Source organism: Salvelinus namaycush, chromosome 26 (assembly GCF_016432855.1).
Source record: "Salvelinus namaycush isolate Seneca chromosome 26, SaNama_1.0, whole genome shotgun sequence".
Taxonomy (NCBI): domain Eukaryota; kingdom Metazoa; phylum Chordata; class Actinopteri; order Salmoniformes; family Salmonidae; genus Salvelinus; species Salvelinus namaycush.
In genome coordinates, this window is record NC_052332.1 from 23,211,096 (window position 1) to 23,233,152 (window position 22,057).

The window sequence follows — 22,057 nt, forward strand, 5'->3', positions numbered from 1 at the left end:
TGATATGGACCTCAATGTGGTTGACATGGAGGAATGCAGTTCAACAGGTTTTCCAGACGTATCCCAAACTTACCTGGGATGACAAATTGGAAAGGGAAACTGTGCTCGCCAGCTGCCAGGGTACCTGTAAGAGATAGAGATAGCTTGGTCAGATAGACAGGCAAAATCACATTTAGACAGACAGACATGTACAGACACAGAGCGCAAGGTAGACTAGTGGCCAGTCTAAGGCCTTGATTCAATCAGATCAAGCGTTAACAGGCGATATCTGACACCCGCAACGCTGGTGTTTTGGCGGTGTCGGAGGTGTAACTGCATTAGAGCTGTCAAATCAGAGCGGCTGCTCGCGTGGTCATTGCCACAAAGCCAAAAGTGTCCCACTCACGTTAGAAGTTCAGAACAGGAAAGTGTAGGATATATAGAAATAATGACACTCAAATAAAAAATCATTCAACTAAATAATGAGGATTTCTATCAGCCTAATTGAGGTGTAGATTACATCTCATATGCAGTGTTTGAACTTGTAAACAAGGCTGCATGGGATTTCTCTTAATGCGATACTGTGTAGTCAATGGCAATGTCTGCTTTAGGTATAATGCCAGGAGCCGCTTGTGCATTTGACAGCTCTAATGCAGTTCCACCTCCGACATCACCAAAACAACCGCAGATCTGATAGAATCGAGCCCTAAATATTCAACAGCTCTCACAATGGTGTACAATAAGGAACTATGTTTTTCACTCTGCTTTTATAGATCAGCCCACTGTGACATTTCAGCACAAAGGTGTGCAAGTACGATGTGTGTGTGTATGAACAGCTCAGTGGGTAACCATGGAGATCCCTAGGTTAAGCACCACACCTGCAGGGCTGAGGGTTCACCTACAATCTTTTAAAAAAAGTGCTATCTAGAACCAAAAAGGGTTCTTTGCCTGTCCCCATAGGATAACCCTTTAAATAACCTCATGGAACCCAAAAGAGTTATACCTGGAACCAAAACAGGTTCTACCTGGAAACAAAAAGGGTTATACTATGGGGACAGCCTCAGAAACCTTTTGGAACCCTTTTTATTTTATTTAAGTGTGTACTTTCCCACTGAGTGAGGTTTATGTGATAAACCAACAACATTGTTCAACTGCAGTTCCAGAGACATCATTTCACTTCTGATAATACAACTTCAGTTTTTGAAAGTTTTGTGGGAATACACTCATATTTCACTCATAATGTGGCTTTAAAAGGACATTGTGCCAATGGAGGCGATAAACCAAGAGATACTGTAGGTTTCATAATATAGAAAACCTTGTAGACATTAAAGCCTCTCTGGCCATTAATTCCCTCATAAGCCGACAGTCCAATTAAAATTGTTCAGATAGCAGTGTTCGTTCACTGCATCAAGACGTCAATGTGTTTTCCGTTTGTCTCCATTTCCTAAAGGGGAAGCGCTCAGGGATTTCCACGTTTTCATTTACATCACTTGTTTACTGTTAGAGGAAGCATCTCTTTGCAAGAAAAGGCAAGGGTGTAGTAGCCACATTCTTCCACCTTCTCTCGCTCTCTCTTTTTCACTCAACTCTGTAGAGATCCAGTCTCCACATGCCGCTGAGAGAAAGTACAGTACAGTGAAACTTTAAAAAAGTTGATGGGGCTGTATTTCAAATGAGCTCTAGGTGAGAGACAGAGCCGTCTACTGCAGTTCAAGACAGTTGAAAACGCGTACAGCTTTCTAGCTATGCAACAATATAGAGCAGTTGTATTATAAAGATCTTTTCACCCCCAGTTTGGTACAGTTCGACATATATTATGATGACATTTTGTGATGTTTTTGTTAGTTTTGGAGTTTCGTTAGGATTTTGTCGACTGTTTGGGCACACAGCATTTTTTCTCAAGGGCCAGCCGAAGTTTGGAAGCCGAATTCTACGCCCCTTCGTCCATGATTGGTCAACCGTAGGGGTGACATGAGTTTCCGCTTCTTGACGATTCAGCCCGAAACTCAGTGTGGATTCAACATGGCGAATGACAACTTCGAGCATTGATTGACTGAGGAGGTACAAAAGTACCTTCACCAGTACGATTCTAGTCATTCATTATATAAATACCAGCATGTAAATGCCAATTCATGGAGGGAGATTGTGGAGACGCTGGGGCCAACCCAACCACTTGTTTGAAAAAGTGGAGTAGGGTTTGCGACAAGTTCGTCAAGGCAAAGAAAAGAAACAAGGGTCGCAGTGGAGATGCCGGTGGATACGCTACTCCAGAAATGTTGCTGCTGGCTTGTTTGGCACATTTAGCATGGGAAGACTGAAAGCAACATGCCGTCTCACCAAAGGATGGTGTATGTTGTTGTATTTTCTATTGTAGTCAACGAAAAGAGTAGCCATGCTTTGCTAACAATAGCTAGCGCTATCTACTTGGCTGGCTAATTGCTAGCTAGCCTAGCAGCATACTCGTGCAGGGAAAGCAAGTCAACTAACTAAACTAAAGATCTTTAAAACTTTTGATCAAACATCATTTTGTCATAGAAAGAAAATCATAAGCTTCCCAAATTGGTAACAAAGTCAAAGTTCGGTAGCAAGGTCCAGTTAGGCAAAATGTTGCAAACGTTTGAGCAGAGATGTGTAGCTAGGCCAGGCCTACTCAACTCTGCTCAAAATTTTGCAACATTGGTATTTTATTAGGATCCCCATTAGCTGTTGCAAAAGCAGAAGCTACTCTCCTGGGGTCCACACAAAGCATGAAACATAATACAGAACATCATTAGACAAGAACAGCTCAAGGACAGAACTACATACACTTTTAAAAAGGCACACGTAGCCTACATATCAATACATACACACAAACTATCTAGGTCAAATAGGGGAGAGATGTTGTGCCGCGAGGTGTTGCTTTACCTTTCTTTTAAACCAGGTTTGCTGTTTATTTGAGCAATATGAGATGGAAGGAAGTTCCATGCAATAAGGGCTCTATATAATATTGTACATTAATATAGTCTATTGTAGTCTCGGTTAATGATTTTTGACGTTCATTAATGTTTTGGATGTGTACTAAATAGCCCTCTACTTTTTTATTTTCAAGACACAAACACCAGTGAATGGAGACAGCACCTGGTTTTGTTCTCTGCGCCCCAGCACAGCCTGTTCACCGGCCCCATGCACTACCTCTACCCCCAGTACTGACTGGTGGTCGGCTCCCAGCCCATCTCCCGCACTGAGTTGCAGTGCGGAATTAGAAACATCTCCATGCTGGACCTGGGAAGCTCTATCCTGGGCCCACCTCCAAGACCTACTCCACCTATGCCACAGAGCAGCAGCAGTAGTTCTGTAGCAGGGGTGTGAGAAGAAGGGAGAAAACAGCTGCAGACATCACTCACAAAGGCATTGATTGAAGACATATCTCAAGATCTCCGAGCATGTCTTGTTCGCAATGTTGTGTGTCTCACATGTCTGTTCATAAGACACTGTTTTACTATTGTTCCGAAATATTTATATGGCTCATAAATATTTGTATCTACACTCTTGACACTTCATATTTCACCCTTTTGTTGTTTACATGTCTGTTCATAGCAGCCACTGTTGTACTACTGTTAAGAAATATGTATATTCAGAAATATTTGTAACTATACTGACACATTTTATTCCATAGACACTTGTTTACATGTCTGTTCTCAGCAGAGACTTTTGTACTGTGCTTTACTTTCAGAAGCAATAATAAAGGTTTATTTGTGTGCTGAAAAAGCATTGCTTCATCTCAACACAAGGTGTTTGAATGCATTCTATTTGCGCTGACAAAGTACAGAAGAGCTGTGTGCCACAGATTTGACTGGCTTTCTTCTACTTGTGGTGTAGTTCAAGCTAATCTAAATTAAAACACAGTGCACACAAAGAACTGAGTCTGTGTGTCCATCAAAAATTCTCATCCTTGCAGCAATGATGCCAAATGCATTCTCTGACTGTCCGACAACGAGAGTGGTGGTAGTTCCAGGTACGCCCAGGTTTATTGAGATGGACACCTGTGAATGAGAGGTAACAAGAGAATGTCATATATATATATATATATATATATATATATATATATATACACAGTTGAAGTCGGAAGTTTACATACACCTTAGCCAAATAGATTTAAACTCAGTTTTTCACAAATCCCGACATTTAATCCTAGTAAAAATGTCCTACCTTAGGTCAGTTAGGATCACCACTTCATTTTAAGAATGGGAAATGTCAGAATAATAGTAAAGAGAATGACGTATTTCAGCTTTTATTTCTTTCATCACATTCCCAGTGGGTCAGAAGTTTACATACACTCAATTAGTATTTGATAGCATTGCCTTTAAATTGTTTAACTTGGGTCAAACATTTTGGGTAGCCTTCCACAAGCTTCCCACAATAAGTTGGGTGAATTTTGGCCCATTCCTCCTGACAGAGCTGATGTAATTGAGTCAGGTTTGTAGGCCTCCTTACTTGCAAACGCTTTTTCAGTTCTGCTCACAAATTTTCTATTGGGTTGAGGTCAGGGCTTTGTGATGGCCACTCCAATACCTTGACTTTGTTGTCCTTAAGCCATTTTGCTACAACTTTGGAAGTATGCTTGGGGTCATTGTCCATTTGGAAGACCCATTTGCGACCAAGCTTTAACTTCCTGACTGATGTCTTGAGATGTTGCTTCAATATATCCACATAGTTTTCCTCCCTCATGATGCCATCTATTTTATGAAGTGCACCAGTCCTTCCTGCAGCAAAGCACCCCCACAACATGACATTGCCAACCCCGTACTTCACGGTTGGGATGGTGTTCTTCGGCTTGCAAGCCTCCCCCTTTACCCTCCAAACATTATGGCCAAACACTTCTATTTTTGTTTCATCAGACCAGAGCACATTTCTCCAAAAAGTACGATCTTTGTCCCCATGTGCAGTTGCAAACCGTAGCTCGGCTTTTTTATGGTGGTTTTGGAGCAGTGGCTTATTCCTTGCTGAGCGGCCTTTCAGGTTATGTCGATACAGGACTAGTTTTACTGTGGATATAGATACTTTTGCACCTGTTTCCTCCAGCATCTTCACAAGGTCCTTTGCTGTTGTTCTGGGATTGATTTGCACTTTTCGCACAAAAGTACGTTCATCTCTAGGAGACAGAACGCGTCTCCTTCCTGAGCGGTATGGCGGCTGCGTGGTCCCATGGTGTTTATACTTGCGTACTATTGTTTGTACAGATGAACGTGGTACCTTCAGGCGTTTGGAAATTGCTCCCAAGGATGAACCAGACTTGTGAAGGTCCACCATTTTTTTCTGAGGTCTTGGCTAATTCTTTTGATTTTCCCATGAGGTCAAGCAAAGAGGCACTGAGTTTGAAGGTAGGCCTTGAAATACATCCACAGGTGCATCTCCAATTGACTCAAATGATGTTAATCAGAAGCTTCTAAAGCCATTACATAATTTTCTGGAATTTTCCAAGCTGTTTAAAGGCAAGGACAACTGAGTGTATGTAAACTTCTGTCCCACTGGATTTGTGATACAGTGAATTATAAGTGAAATAATCTGTCTGTAAACAATTTTGGGAAAAATGACTTCTGTCATTTAGATGTCATGTCATGTAGATGTCCTAACCGACTTTCCAGAACTATAGTTTTTTAACAAGAAATTTGTGGAGTGGTTGAAAAATTTGTTTCAATGACTCCAACCTAAGTGTATGTAAACTTCCGACTTCAACTGTATATATATATACGGTGGGGAGAACAAGTATTTGATACACTGCCGATTTTGCAGGTTTTCCTACTTACAAAACATGTAAAGGTCTGTAATTTTTATCATAGGTACACTTCAACTGTGAGAGACGGAATCTAAAACAAAAATCCAGAAAATCACATTGTATGATTTTGAAGTAATTCATTTGCATTTTATTGCATGACATAAGTATTTGATCACCTACCAACCAGTAAGAATTTCGGCTCTCACAGACCTGTTAGTTTTTCTTTAAGAAGCCCTCCTGTTCTCCACTCATTACCTGTATTAACTGCACCTGTTTGAACTCGTTACCTGTATAAAAGACACCTGTCCACACACTCAATCAAACAGACTCCAACCTCTCCACAATGGTCAAGACCAGAGAGCTGTGTAAGGACATCAGGGATACAATTGTAGACCTGCACAAGGCTGGGATGGGCTACAGGACAATAGGCAAGCAGCTTGGTGAGAAGGTAACAACTGTTGGCGCAATTATTAGAAAATGGAAGAAGTTCAAGATGACGGTCAATCACCCTCGGTCTGGGGCTCCATGCAAGATCTCACCTCGTGGGGCATCAATGATCATCAGGAAGGTGAGGGATCAGCCCAGAACTACACGGCAGGACCTGGTCAATGACCTGAAGAGAGCTGGGACCACAGTCTCAAAGAAAACCATTAGTAACACACTACGCCGTCATGGATTAAAATCCTGCAGCGCACGCAAGGTCCCCCTGCTCAAGCCAGCGCATGTCCAGGCCCGTCTGAAGTTTGCCAATGACCATCTGGATGATCCAGAGGAGGAATGGGAGAAGGTCATGTGGTCTGATGAGACAAAAATAGAGCTTTTTGGTCTAAACTCCACTCGCCGTGTTTGGAGGAAGAAGAAGGATGAGTACAACCCCAAGAACAACATCCCAACCGTGAAGCATGGAGGTGTAAACATCATTCTTCGGGGATGCTTTTCTGCAAAGGGGACAGGACGACTGCACCGTACTGAGGGGAGGATGGATGGGGCCATGAATCGCGAGATCTTGGCCAACAACCTCCTTCCCTCAGTAAGAGAATTGAAGATGGGTCGTGGCTGGGTCTTCCAGCATGACAACAACCCAAAACACACAGCCAGGGCAACTAAGGAGTGGCTCCGTAAGAAGCATCTCAAGGTCCTGGAGTGCCCTAGCCAGTCTCCAGACCTGAACCCAATAGAAAATCTTTGGAGGGAGCTGAAAGTCCGTATTGCCCAGCGACAGCCCCGAAACCTGAAGGATCTGGAGAAGGTCTGTATGGAGGAGTGGGCCAAAATCCCTGTTGCAGTGTGTGCAAACCTGGTGAAGAACTACAGGAAACGTATGATCTCTGTAATTGCAAACAAAGGTTTCTGTACCAAATATTAAGTTCTGCTTTTCTGATGTATCAAATACTTATGTCATGCAATAAAATGCAAATTAATTACTTAAAAATCATACAATGTGATTTTCTGGATTTTTGTTTCAGATTCCGTCTCTCACAGTTGAAGTGTACTATGATAAATATTGCAGACCTCTACATGCTTTGTAAGTAGGAAAACCTGCAAAATCGGCAGTGTATCAAATACTTGTTCTCCACACTGTATATATATATGAAATGGCACTTCTAATTTAGAGGTGGATACATGTACAGTTGAAGTCGGAAGTTTACATACACTTAGGTTGGAGTCATTAAAACTAGTTTTTCAACCACTCCACAAATTTCTTGTTAACAAACTATAGTTTTGGCAAGACGGTTAGGACATCTACTTTGTGCATGACACAAGTCATTTTTCCAACAATTGTTTACAGACATATTATTTCACTTACAATTCACTGTATCACAATTGTCAGTGTGTCAGAAGTTTACATACACTAAGTTGACTGTGCCTTTAAACAGCTTGGAAAATTCCAGAAAATTATGTCATGGCTTTAGGAGCTTCTGATAGGCTAATTACATTTACATTTAAGTCATTTAGCAGACGCTCTTATCCAGAGCGACTTACAAGTACATACATTCATACTTTTTTTGTACTGGCCCCCCGTGGGAATCGAACCCACAACCTTGGCGTTGCAAGCACCATGCTCTACCAACTGAGCCACACGGGACCACGATAATTGACATCATTTGAGTCAATCGGAGGTGTACCTGTGGATATATTTCAAGGCCTACCTACAATCTCAGTGCCTCTTTGCTTGACATCATGGGAAAATCAAAAGAAATCAGCCAAGACCTCAGAAACAGAATTGTAGACCTCAACAAGTCTGGTTCATCCTTGGGGGCAATTTCCAAACGCCTGAAGGTACCACGTTCATCTTTACAAACAAGAGTACGCAAGTATAAACACCATGGGATCACGCAGCCATCATACCGCTCAGGAAGGAGTCGCGTTCTGTCTCCTAGAGAGAAACGTACTTTGGTATGAAAAGTGCAAATCAATCCCAGAACAACAGCAAAGGACCTTGTGAAGATCCTGGAGGAAACAGGTACAAAAGTATCTATATCCACAGTAAAACGAGTCCTATATCGATATAACCTGAAAGGCCGCTCAGCAAGGAAGAAGCCACTGCTCCATAACCACCAGAAAAAGCCAGACTACGGTTTGCAACTGCACATGGGGACAAAGATCGTACTTTTTGGAGAAATGTCCTCTGGTCTGATGAAACAAAAATATAACTGTTTGGCCATAATGACCATCGTTATGTTTGGAGGAAAAAGGGGGAGGCTTGCATGCCGACGAACACCATCCCAACCGTGAAGCACGGGGGTGGCAGCATCATGTTGTGGGGGTGCTTTGCTGCAGGAGGGACTGGTGCACTTCACAAAATAGATGGCATCATGAGGAAAGAAAATGATGTGGATATATTGAAGCAACATCTCAAGACATCAGTCAAGAGATTAAATCTTGGTCGCAAATGGGTCTTCCAAATGGACAATGACCCCAAACATACTTCTAAAGGTGTGGCAAAATGGCTTAAGGACAACAAAGTCAAGGTATTGGAGTGGCCATCACAAAGCCCTGACCTCAATCCTATAGAAAATGTGTGGGCAGAACTGAAAAAGCGTGCACGAGCAAGGAGGCCTACAAACCTGACTCAGTTACACCAGCTCTGTCAAGAGGAATGGGCCAAAATTCACCCAACTTATTGTGGGTAGCTTGTGGGAGGCTACCCGAAACATTTGACCCAAGTTAAACAATTCAAAGGCAATGTTACCAAATACTAATTGAGTGTATGAAAACTTCTGACCCACTGGGAATGTGATGAAAGAAATACAAGCTGAAATAAATAATTCTCTCTACTATTATTCTGACATTTCACATTCTTAAAATAAAGTGGTGATCCTAACTGACCTAAGACAGGGAATTTTTACTAGGATTAAATGTCAGGAATTGTGAAAAACTGAGTTTAAATGTATTTGGCTAAGGTGTATGTAAACTTCTGACTTCAACTGTATCTCAACCAGAAGCCATGGATTACAGGCAACATCCGCACCGAGCTAAAGGCTAGAGCTGCCGCTTTCAAGAAGCGGGTCACGAATCCGGACGCTTACAAGTAATCCCACTATGCCCTCAGAAGGACCATCAAACAGGCAAAGCGTCAATACAGGATTAAGATTGAATCCTACTACACCGGCTCTGATGCTCGTCGGATGTGGCAGGGCGTGCAAACTATTATGGACTACAAAGAGAAACACAGCCACGAGCTGCCCAGTGAAGCGAGCCTGCTAGACGGGCTAATTACCTTTTATGCTCGCTTCGAGGCAAGCAACACTGAAGCATGCATGAGAGCACCAGTTCCAGATGACTGTGTCATCACGCTCTCCGTAGCCGATGTGAGCAAGACCTTGAAACAGATCAACATTCACAAGGCTGCGGGGCCAGACGGATTACCAGGACGTGTACTCAGAGCATGCGCAAACCAACAGGCAAGTCTTCACTGACATTTTCAACCTCTCCCTGACCGAGTATGTAATACCTACATGTTTCAAGCAGACCACCATAGTCCCTGTGCCAAAGAAAACGAAGGTAACATGTCGGTAGCCATGAAGGGTCTTGAAAGGCTGGTCATGGCTCACATCAAGACCATCATCCCGGAAACCTGAGACCCACTCCAAATTGCATACCGTCCCAACAGATCCGCAGATGACGCAATGCTGTTCATTGACTACAGCTCCGTGTTCAACACCATAGTGCCCACAAAGCTCCTCACTAAGCTAAGGACCCTGGGATTAAACACCTCTCTCTGTAACTGGATCCTGCACTTCCTGACGGGTCGCCCCCAGGTGATGAGGGTAGGTAACAACACATCTGCCACACTGATCCTCAACACAGGGGCCCCTCATGGTAACCAGCTAGGTTAACATCCAATTGGCGACAGGTTTTATATTCAAAACTCTGCATAAAAACAATATGCGCATTTTCCTACCAGAGATGTGTTTCCATCAAATTGACTTGGTGCAGATAAAAGGCTGTGCATGATGGTGTAGCGCACATAAACATACCTTTTGTGGTTAAATTCCCATTTTCGCATAAAAGCATTTCCCCCAACATTTCACATATAATTCATATTACCGACACTAAAAGATTCCACCTTGTCTAGCATATTTAGTTTTTTTATTTTTTTTCAGATTTTTTTTTTATCTGACATGTACTTTACTTGCATAAAAAGATTGGATGGAAACCTGGTCACAGAATCACTTGTTATTTGTTCCTAAAAACCCAAAGCCACCAATAGAGGCCTTTTAGACACTTGTACAGGAACTTTGCACTGATCCACTGACTACTGGGAAAGAGATGAGATGCAAACACCTCTTCACAGTTTGGCTAAAGATGACTGACAGCTTACCGCAGTCACACACACACACACACACCACCCTACCATCTGCAGGATATATCTGAGGGTCACATGAACAGAAGTAGCAGAGTATGGGAGGGTACGCTGCCTCATCCCAGCGTACCCTCCCATACTCTACATGTGTGGCTGGCATACCACATTAATAGTCAGCCACAGTGGTCACGTTTGTCCCCTTGTGTGGTTGGCCACCACTGTCCCCCTCCCTGTCTTAGTGTCCCTGCTGTGCCTGCGTCACATAACCTAGAGGCAGAGGAGCCCATTGTTGGGAGGAAAAATGGGATAGGAAAAAAACACTGAGATAAAGAGGAGATGAGAGGAGGATGTGAAATTAATTATTTATGACTCTCCAGTTTTGGTGTGTGTGTGTGTGTGTGTGTGTGTGTGTGTGTGTGTGTGTGTGTGTGTCAGAGGTGTTGGGATAGTTAAAAGTGGTAAATTACACAAACCCATCCAGTGATGATTCTAATAATCTCTTGGGATGTTTACGTGATTGATGTGTGGTATAGGATCGGCACACACATTGGAATTCTACAAAGAAATGAAAACAAATAAGGTGTCACTTAAAGGACCTCCAACATATTTGTATGCATGCATGCTAGAACGTCTACAATCACTGTAAAAGCTTGTGCTTGGGTTTGTGCATGCCTCCGCCTATTTGTATGCAACATGCACAGTCAGTACTTGGATTCCAACTGCTTTCAGCTCTCGGAAATGGTTGTTCTTTGATCTAAGAATAGTCCTGGATTTCACATGCTTCTGTGAGGCTAAATTACATCAAAAATATTAAATCAGCTCGACTGGAATTTTGAGCAGCAAAGACATTCAAGTGCATCTAATTAAATTCCCCTTAACTGATCCAATGGATTGACAGAACATTACAACCACTAACTAGGACATAAAACAGACAGGCATGGAACTGATCTGTCGTTACACAACTGAGTGTTAATGAGACAGTAATTAATATTGACCGCAAGAAATGTCTATTAGACAAGTAGTAATATGGCCAGCCAAATCTGACTAGATTCATATTTGCAATTCACAATCTGTGATCACACCAGCTTCAATAAAGACTGAATAAATAGATACCTGTTTGATAGTTTCACATTTACACTCTCCTTCAAATTAGTGGATTCGGCTATTTCAGCCACACCCATTACTGACAGGTGTATAAAATCGAGCACACGGCCATCCAATCTCCATAGACGAACATTGGCAGTAGAATGGCCCGTACTGAAGAGCTCAGTGACTTTCAAAGTGGCACTGTCAACGTAGGATGCTACCTTTCCAACAAGTCAGTTTGTCACATTTCTGCCCTGCTAAAGCTTCCCGGGTTAACTTTAAGTGGAAGTGGAAACGTCTAGGAGCAACAACGGCTCAGCCGTGAAGTGGTAGGCCACACAAGCTCACAGAATGGGTCCCCCGAGTGCTGAAGCATGTAGCGTGTAAAATCGTCTTTCCTCGGTTGCAACACTCACTACCAAGTTCCAAACTGCCTCTGGAAGCATTGTCAGCACAAGAACTGTTCGTCAGGAGCTTCATGAAATGGGTTTCCATGGCCGAGCAGCCGCACACAAGCCAAAGATCACCATGTGCAATGCCAAGCGTCGGCTGGAGTGGTGTAAAGCTCGCTGCCATTGGACTCTGGAGCAGTGGAAATGCGTTCTCTGGAGTGATGAATCACGCTTCACCATCCAGCAGTCCGACAGATGAATCTGGGTTTGGCGGATGCCAGGAGAACACTACCTGCCCGAATGCATATTGCTAACTGTTAAGTTTGGTGGTGGAGGAATAATGGTCTGGGGCTTTTTTCCGGATTTGGGCTAGGCCCCTTAGTTCCAGTGAAGGGAAATCTTAACGCTACATCATACAATAATTCTGTGCTTCCAACTTTGTGGCAACAGTTTGGGGAAGACCCTTTCCTGTTTCAGCATGACAATGCCCCCGTGCACAAAGCGAGGTCCATAAATAAATGGTTTGTTGAGATCGGTGTGGAAGAACTTGACTGGCTTGCACAGAGCCCTGACCTCAACCCAATTGAACACCTTTGGGATGAATTGAAACGCAGACTTCAAGCCAGGCCTAATCGCCCAACATCTGTGCCCGACCTCACTAATTCTCTTGTGGCTGAATGGAAAGTCCCCGCAGCAATGTTCCAACATCAAGTGGAAAGCATTCCCAGAAGAGTGGAGGCTGTTATAGCAGCAAAGGGGGGACGAACTCCATATTAATGCCCATGATTTTGGAATGAGATGTTCGATGAGCAGGTGTCCACATTCTTTTGGCCATGTAGTGTATATGACGATACCCAATAGCACATTCACACAAACACGAGGGGCTTTTCTCTAAACGTTTGTGGTCAGACGGCTCAGTGGGTTGTTGGAGAAAAGTGCTTGCAACACCAAAATTATGGGTTAATGAATCAGTATGGATATTGAATATATGAACATACAAGGAAAGTCTATGAAGTATACTGGAAGAATGAAGACAGAAAGAATGAAGACAGAGTTGAATAGACTGCTCTCTAGTAACACCTCCCAGCTCTGTGAAAAACCACTGAGCCTATAGGTGAGAGAGGCAGAGTTAAACATTAATTAAGCAACATAGTAGTGGTGTGCTAACCTAACCAGCATGGATTATACCCAGTTGTCTGTCCCGACAGAACCAAAAAAAGCTGTCTATGTTTGGTTCAGATTTGGTCTGGTCTGGACTGGCCTTGATTTGGCCCAAACATAGACGTCTATATTTGGTCCAGATTTGGTCCGGACCAAATCAGTATCGGACCAAATCATAGACAACCATGTTTCACAAGTTTGAACAGCACAGTACATCATAGTATAGTACATTACAGTACACAGTAAAGAAAAGTAGAGTATGTTATGTACAGTTATGTACAGCAGAGTACAGTAAAGTATAGTGTACTGTATTGTACCCAAATTTACTCTAATGTACTGTACTCTTCTGAATTAAACTCTACTGAATTAAATTATACTGTACGGTACTCTACTACACTCTACTCTAATGAATAAAACTTGACAACTGTCCTGTACCGTACAGGACTCTACTGTGCTCTACTGTACTAAGCTGTGCCGTACTATAATGTGATGTTCAAAGTTGTGAAACATAGCCTAGAAGTCTATGATTTGTTCAGATTTGGATCTGGTCCGCACCGACCAGATGTGTACTTGTTTGGGGGTGGAGCTCATTACAATAATACCCAGCATGCTTTGTAAGTGTACATTTTGGTCATTCAGCAGACGCTATTATCTAGAGAGCGACTTACAGTCAGTAAAACGCATTCAACTAAGGTAGATAAACACCAACATAAGTGCATGTGACAGATGGGAGCAATAATAAATATTCTGTTGTAATCTTCAGTTGGCTCATCTGTCCTATATTAAAGGGATACTTCAGGATTTTGGCAATGAAGCCCTTTACCTACTTCCCGAGAGTCAGATGAATTCGTAGATACCATTTTTATATCTCTGCTTGCAGTTTGAAGGAAGTTGCTAACTTGAGTTAGCGCAATTGCTAACTAGCGTTAGTGCAATGACTCGAAGTCTATGGTATGAGCTAGCATGCTAGTAGATACCATAGACTTCCAGTCACTGCGCTTATGCTAGTAAGCATTGGCTCACGAAATAGCCTCTAACTTTCTTCATACTGGATAAAAATTATCTCGGGAAGTAGATAAAAATCCCAAAGTATCCCGTTAAGAGGCATGAAAAATTCTTATTTTGATATAATGCTTACTGCATTGAGAATATATGTGTAGTTAAAATTTGGCCATAGAATCAATGGCCGAAAAATACATATTTTCAACATCTGTAAATTACGTATTTTCCGGACGTCAAAAATACATCTTTCCTAGATGTTGAAAATTCAATGGTCAAATTTCAACTACACATATATTCTAAATTCCTTAAGCCTTATATCAAAATAACATTTTTTTTTTTTCAACATCCAGAAATGACGTATTTTCAACATCTGTAAAATAAATATTTTCACCTCACATTTTCACCTCACTCAGCACCTAAAATGCACCTGACGTCAATGTCAAATACTTGTTTTGCTTACTGGGCATGCTCCACAGCTCACATACAGCACAACCAGGCCTGCCTGGGTTTAATGACTTCCAGTTCCAGTGTGTTGTTCCACTCAAATCTACATTCTCAACAGGTTTCACCACGTATGCATGGCAGATCATTCACATGTTGAGGTATGAACAACATTAACACACTAGAAGGAAAACTCTGCACTCACTGAAATAGTCTTTACATTTTCAAATCAAAATCAAATCAAATTTATTTATATAGCCCTTAGTACATCAGCTGATATCTCAAAGTGCTGTACAGAAACCCAGCCTAAAACCCCAAACAGCAAGCAATGCAGGTGTAGAAGCACGGTGGCTAGGAAAAACTCCCTAGAAAGGCCAAAACCTAGGAAGAAACCTAGAGAGGAACCAGGCTATGAGGGGTGGCCAGTCCTCTTCTGGCTGTGCCCGGGTGGAGATTATAACAGAACATGGCCAAGATGTTCAAATGTTCTTAAATGACCAGCATGGTCAAATAATAATAATCACAGTAGTTGTCGAGGGTGCAGCAAGTCAGCACCTCAGGAGTAAATGTCAGTTGGCTTTTCATAGCCGATCATTAAGAGTATCTCTACCGCTCCTGCGGTCTCTAGAGAGTTGAAAACAGCAGGTCTGGGACAGGTAGCACGTCCGGTGAACAGGTCAGGGTTCCATAGCCGCAGGCAGAACAGTTGAAACTGGAGCAGCAGCACGGCCAGGTGGACTGGGGACAGCAAGGAGTCATCATGCCAGGTAGTCCTGAGGCATGGTCCTAGGGCTCAGGTCCTCCGAGAGAGAGAAAGAAAGAGAGAAAGAGAGAATTAGAGAGAGCATACTTAAATTCACACAGGACACCGGATAAGACAGGAGAAGTACTCCAGATATAACAAACTAACCCTAGCCCCCCGACACAAACTACTGCAGCATAAATACTGGAGGCTGAGACAGGAGGGGTCAGGAGACACTGTGGCCCCATCCGATGATACCCCTGGACAGGGCCAAACAGGAAGGATATAACCCCACCCACTTTGCCAAAGCACAGCCCCCACACCACTAGAGGTATATCTTCAACCACCAACTTACCATCCTGAGACAAGGCCGAGTATAGCCCACAAAGATCTCCGCCACGGCACAACCCAAGGGGGGGGGGCGCCAACCCAGACAGGAAGATCACGTCAGTGACTCAACCCACTCAAGTGACGCACCCCTCCTAGGGACGGCATGAAAGAGCACCAGTAAGCCAGTGACTCAGCCCCTGTAATAGGGTTAGAGGTAGAGAATCCCAGTGGAGAGAGGGGAACCGGCCAGGCAGAGACAGCAAGGGCAATTCGTTGCTCCAGAGCCTTTCCGTTTATCTTCACACTCCTGGGCCAGACTACACTCAATCCTATGACCCACTGAAGAGATGAGTCTTCAGTAAAGACTTAAAAGTTGAGACCGAGTCTGCGTCTCTCACATGGGTAGGCAGACCATTCCATAGAAATTGAGATCTATAGGAGAAAGCCCTGCCTCCAGCTGTTTGCTTAGAAATTCTAGGGACAATTAGGAGGCCTGCATCTTGTGACCGTAGCGTACGTGTAGGTATGTACGGCAGGACCAACTCGGAAAGATAGGTAGGAGCAAGCCCATGTAACGCTTTGTAGGTTAACAGTAAAACCTTGAAATCAGCCCTTGCCTTAACAGGAAGCCAGTGTAGGGAGGCTAGCACTGGAGTAATATGATCAAATTTTTGGGTTCTAGTCAGGATTCTAGCAGCCGTATTTAGCACTAACTGAAGTTTATTTAGTGCTTTATCCGGGTAGCCGGAAAGTAGAGCATTGCAGTAGTCTAACCTAGAAGTAACAAAAGCATGGATTAATTTTTCTGCATCATTTTTGGACAGAAAATTTCTGATTTTTGCAATGTTACATAGATGGAAAAAAGCTGTCCTTAATGCCTTCTTAACAGAGGTCAGGACAAACAGATGCGTTTTGGCAGCAGCCTTCGTCACCCATATTTATAGATGACGTCACATTGTAGTAATGCTTCTTTCTTTTTTCACAATCATTATTTACATACATTTTCTGCTGTTTTCCATAAGAGCTTCAAAATAATACTAATAATAAACAAAAAAGGTGCACCTGTTGCTCACAGGAAGCAACTGGGTTCTTCATTAAGGCCTCTCAGTATGACTATAATGAACATGTGTCTAACTTGCACCGTTGTGCGATTATTAAGAGACTAGATACATATAGCTAATCCTGGCAACCAATTTTCTAGCATTCATTTAGAGGCAAGCAGATCATAGATGTCAAGGTGGTACCCAAGCATGAGCTATGTGTATAGTGTAATTAACAACTATCAATAGACCTACTAAATTATAAGCGTATAGTCAATCAAAGAATTACTCTGTAAAACGAGGAACGCATTTACTCAATTCAACTAATAGAATGTATTAGTCATAAAATAATTAACACTCAAAACAATTACAGTGTACATGAAATACTTGATACATTACTATCAAGGCACAAGGCGAGACCCAAATACAGACACAGGAAGCAGATGGTTGGGGTCTTACAATGTTTATTAATCCAAAGGGGTAGGCAAGAGAATGGTCGTGGACCGGCAAAAAGGTCCAAACCAGATCAGAGTCCAGGAGGTACAGAGTGGCAGACAGGCTCTTGGTCAAGGCAGGCAGAATGGTCAAGCAGGTGGGTACAAAGTCCAGAAACAGGCAAGGGTCAAAACTGGGAGGACTAGAAAAAGGAGAATGCAAAAAGCAGGAGAACGGGAAAACCGCTGGTTGACTTGGAAACATACAAGACGAACTTGCACAGAGAGACAGGAAACACAGGGATAAATACACTGGGGAAAATAAGCGACACCTGGCGGGGGTGGAGACAATCACAGGGACAAGTGAAACAGATCAGGGCGTGACAATTACAGAATAACACAGAGTAAATGACTATGAATGTTCTACGCCAGAACACCACCACAAGACAATCGGGAGACAAACAGACGGGTTCTGTGGAGCACAGCACATCCCTTCTCTTTATCAGCAATTTTTAGGTACAGCCATGTTCGCAGACAGAACATTTAGTACAGGAACACCCCTGCAGGGACCTATTATTTCAGCTGATTGGCAGTTTCAGTATTTTGTCTCAAGAGGTGTGTAAAATTGTAATTATACTTCAGAATGATCACCACTATAAAAAGTGCAAAACCACCCTTTAGGCCAAAAACCTAATCGAGCGGCAGAATGCTACATTATCATACACGTCACAGCATTTTATAATTCAACAGAGATGAAGAGGGCTGCAACTCGACCAGCGTCTATTTAGATTCTCATTCTATACGTTATACTCTATATATTTTGTATCAGTAGCCCCAAAATGGCTTCCATAATCCTCACCTTTGTCAGCTACAGACAGTGTGCTGCTGAAGTATTGCTCTTCCAGTGTCCACGACGTGTCGTTCATTTTGTTGGAGACCCCACATGATCCCAGGCAGTTCACCTTAATGGCTGGAATGGAAAGAAAAGATTCAATCAACTGTGCAGTTAACTAACTTTGTCTATCATTCATAGTTCTCTAAAGATGGGTGTTTCCATTATGAGATTTTCTATCTGTCATGAGCTGGTACAAAAAAAAAAACACATATGGATGCTATAAACACCAAATAGCAGAGTTTTCAATGAATGGTGTCTATAAATATGTTTTGCTGTTGACAGGAAGCCACATGTTCAACATGAACCCCTTTAAATGAAACCCTTGGCCCTGGTGTGCTCACTGTGCTGTGTAAAAATAGCAGCACTAAACATTCAATAGCGAGGGGTTTGTAGAGTGATCTGTATCATAGACTGGAATAGCCTCACCACTCACCTGTTCGATGGGGCTATTGAATATGTTACTAACAAGCTAATGCAAGTAAATTCCAATTGCTAGCCTATATCGGGTAAGCCAGCCACCCTTGCCCTATCGGGATAGGCAGACTCTACATCAAACTTCAGATGAACCCGAACTTTTCTGGGTAATATTATCATTATGTAAGTAAAGGTCAACCTAGACATGTTCCAGGAGATTTTTATCATGTTTAATGATGTAGCATACATGCAGCCACTACTAATCTATGATAAGCTCCTATCTCTCCCCAGAGGGTTAGTGTGATCCTCAGAGGGATCTGAGAGTGACAATCATGATCACACCGCACACAGCAGACACAGCACATGTGACGTGATGTAAGGAGAGGCTCTGTGTGGTTTAAGGACCGCTGTGTTGAGTTCCATACTAGGCTTGAGCGGTAAATCGTATATCGGGGTATTTGTAAAAATCCACAGGATGGTTTTTCCAAAACGATTTCTTTGAAGTTTTCAATACATTTGAGGCTACTTTTTAAGCTAATAAATACCTAGAGTCAACTTGTGCAATATGTTAGGAGATAAAGCAGATTCCATCCTTAATTTCATTGGTCACATTATTTTACAATATGAAGCTTACAGTAGTTCCCCAGAACAGTTGAGCCAGTCATGTGTTTGGCTGTAAAAAGCACAATGGGTTAAATTTGGTCATTAGCGGCGGCTGCTGCTGCTGGGCAGAGTGGCTCTATTCTCTCTTGGTTGTAAATAATCAAACAAAACAGACACTTGATTGTATTGTGTAGTTAACAGATGGAGAGGGTGGAGGAAACAGCGAAGAAACAGTATCAGTGTTCGCCAATATTCATATGAAACCAGTGTCGAATGGGGACCATTTTGTGTGCAATGATTGTTAGAAATATCCATTCTGGAAAAAAAGTTCTGGTTGGGTAAGCCTGGGGGATTTTCTAAAGCCCAATTCACCACACAGCACTGCATTACAGCACATGTCAATGGCTGTAGGGGAAGCAAGTAGCCTGGCGGGTAGGACCGTTGGGCCAGTAAGTGAAAGGTTGCTGGATCGAATCCCCAAGCTGACAAGATAAAAATCTGTCGTTCGGAGCAAGGCAGTTAACCCACTGTTCCCCGGGCGCTGATGACATGGATGTTGATTAAGGCAGCCCCCCGCACCTCTCTGATTCAGAGATTTTTCAGTTGAATGCATTCAGTTTTACAACTGACTAGATATCCCCCTTTCTTTGTAGTCAGAGCTCTGTCTGACTCTGTCCATATCTCTCAGAATTGAAACCTTTTGATAATGTGCAGTGGAACACCATGTTCACACAAGGTCACGCTCCTCCTCCCTTATAGCATCATGTTCCCTCATGGCCTCACATTGTCAGAAATGGAGGGAGAGAGAAAGGTCAGAGATGGAGAGATCTGTACAGGGGATGGAAGTGGTAGCATATGACACTGCGCAGTTATGGACTGTGTGACCGAGCGACATACACAAGTAGAAGATGGCTCCCCTCCACTGGTGACAGTAGAGTTAGCTAGCTATCTCTAATCTGCTAACCCCACCACCACAGCAGACAGACTGACTGTCAGGCAGCACATGACTTCCTGTGTCAGCAGAACTATATGCCTTCATACACCTACCAACAGTGCCTACAAGAATCACTCACACATAGTAATGTTAACAGTAGTTTAGCAGTCTTGAGCCATCCCTTACCAGACCACCCATGAAGTATTTACAACCTCTGGGCATCAAACAAACACAACAAATTATCAGAGAATGCATTGCTGTTTGGGAGAGAGGAGAGGGGAGAGACTAGAGAGAGTTCTGACTCAGTGTCTGTCTTTGTGTTCACTCCAATACGCTGGAGTCCTTCCAAGGCCTATTCCACGGTTCAATAAGTGTCGGAGAAACATGTCAGTAGGCGTGGAGAACACCGGCTCAATTTTCAAAGTTTATTCTCCCCGTTCACAGGATACAGATTAAAGCTGATCCCAAAAGGATCAGCCAGCGTAGGCTACTCCAGTACTGGAAGTGTTCATATGATCAGGACCTTGACAAACATGGATGGTTGTATTATAAGTAGAGGTCGACCGATTACGATTTTTCAACGCCGTTACCGATGCCGATTATTGGAGGACCAAAAAAGCCGATACCAAATAAATCGGCCGATTTTTATATATATATTTGTAATAATGACAATTACAACAATACTGAATGAACACTTTTAATTTAACTTAATATAATACATAAATAAAAACATATTTAGTCTCAAGTAAATTATGAAACGTTCAATTTGGTTTAAATAATGCAAAAACACAGTGTTGGAGAAGCAAGTAAAAGTGCAATATGTGCCATGTAAAAAAGCCAATGTTTAAGTTCCTTGCTCAGAACATGACAACCTATGAAAGCTGGTGGTTCCTTTTAACATGAGTCTTCAATATTCCCTGTTAAGAAGTTTTAGGTTATAGTTATTATAGGAATTATAGGACTATTTCTCTCTCTACCATTTGTATTTCATATACCTTTGACTATTGGATGTTCTTATAGGCACTATAGTTTTGCCAGCCTAATCTCGGGAGTTGATAGGCTTGAAGTCATAAACAGCACTGTGCTTCAAGCATTGCGAAGAGCTGCTGGCAAACGCAGGAAAGTGCTGTTTGAATGAATGCTTACTGCTCGATCAAAAATCAAATCATAGACTTAATTATAATATAATAAACACACAGAAATACGAGCCTTAGGTCATTAATATGGTCAAATCCGGAAACAAAACGTTTATTCTTTCAGTGAAATACAGAACCGTTCCGTATTTTATCGAACGGGTGGCATCCATAAGTCTAAATATTGCTGTTACATTGCACAACCTTCAATGTTATGTCATAATTATTTTAAATTATGGCAAATTAATTACGGTCTTTGTTAAGAAGAAATGGTCTTCACACAGTTTGCAAAGAGCCAGGCGGCCCAAACTGCTGCATATACCATGACTCTGCTTGCAAAGAACGCAAGAGAAGTGACACAATTTCCCTAGTTAAAATTGCCTGCTAACATTAATTTATTTTAACTAAATATGCAGGTTTAAAAATATATAATTGTGTATTGATTTTAAGAAAGGCATTGATGTTTATGATTAGGTACATTCGTGCAACGACAGCGAATGCGCTTGTTAAATCATCACCCGTTTGGCGAAGTAGGCTGTGATTAGATGATAAATTAACAGGCACCGCATTGATTATTTGCAACGCAGAACAAGCTAGTTAAACTAGTAATATCATCACCCAAGTGTAGTTAACTAGTAATTATGTTAAGATTGATTGTTTTTATAAGATAAGTTTAATGCTAGCTAGCAACTTACCTTGGCTCCTTGCTGCACTCGCGTAACAGGTGGTCAGCCTGCCACACAGTCTCCTCGTGGAGTGCAATGTAATCGGCCATAATTGGCGTCCAAAAATGCAGATTACCCCTTTGTTATGAAAACTTGAAATCGGCCCTAATTAATCGGCCATGCCGATTAATCGGTCGACCTCTAATTATAAGCACTCCTTATCCCTTGGTTGAGAGCTTAGAAT

The 22,057-nt window shown here is 42.4% G+C and overlaps 1 protein-coding gene across 1 annotated transcript in view; it reads right to left on the reverse strand.

The window, feature by feature from the left end:
* Positions 1-22,057, reverse strand: part of arrdc1b (arrestin domain containing 1b) — a 50,516-nt gene that overhangs the window by 7,412 nt on the left and 21,047 nt on the right. Inside the window, exons 2-3 of the mRNA XM_038964666.1 lie at positions 18,029-18,139; positions 74-124 (exon numbers count right to left, since the gene is read on the reverse strand). Of these exons, the coding sequence (XP_038820594.1) occupies positions 74-124; positions 18,029-18,139 (162 nt within the window). The remainder of the gene's footprint in view (positions 1-73; positions 125-18,028; positions 18,140-22,057) is intronic.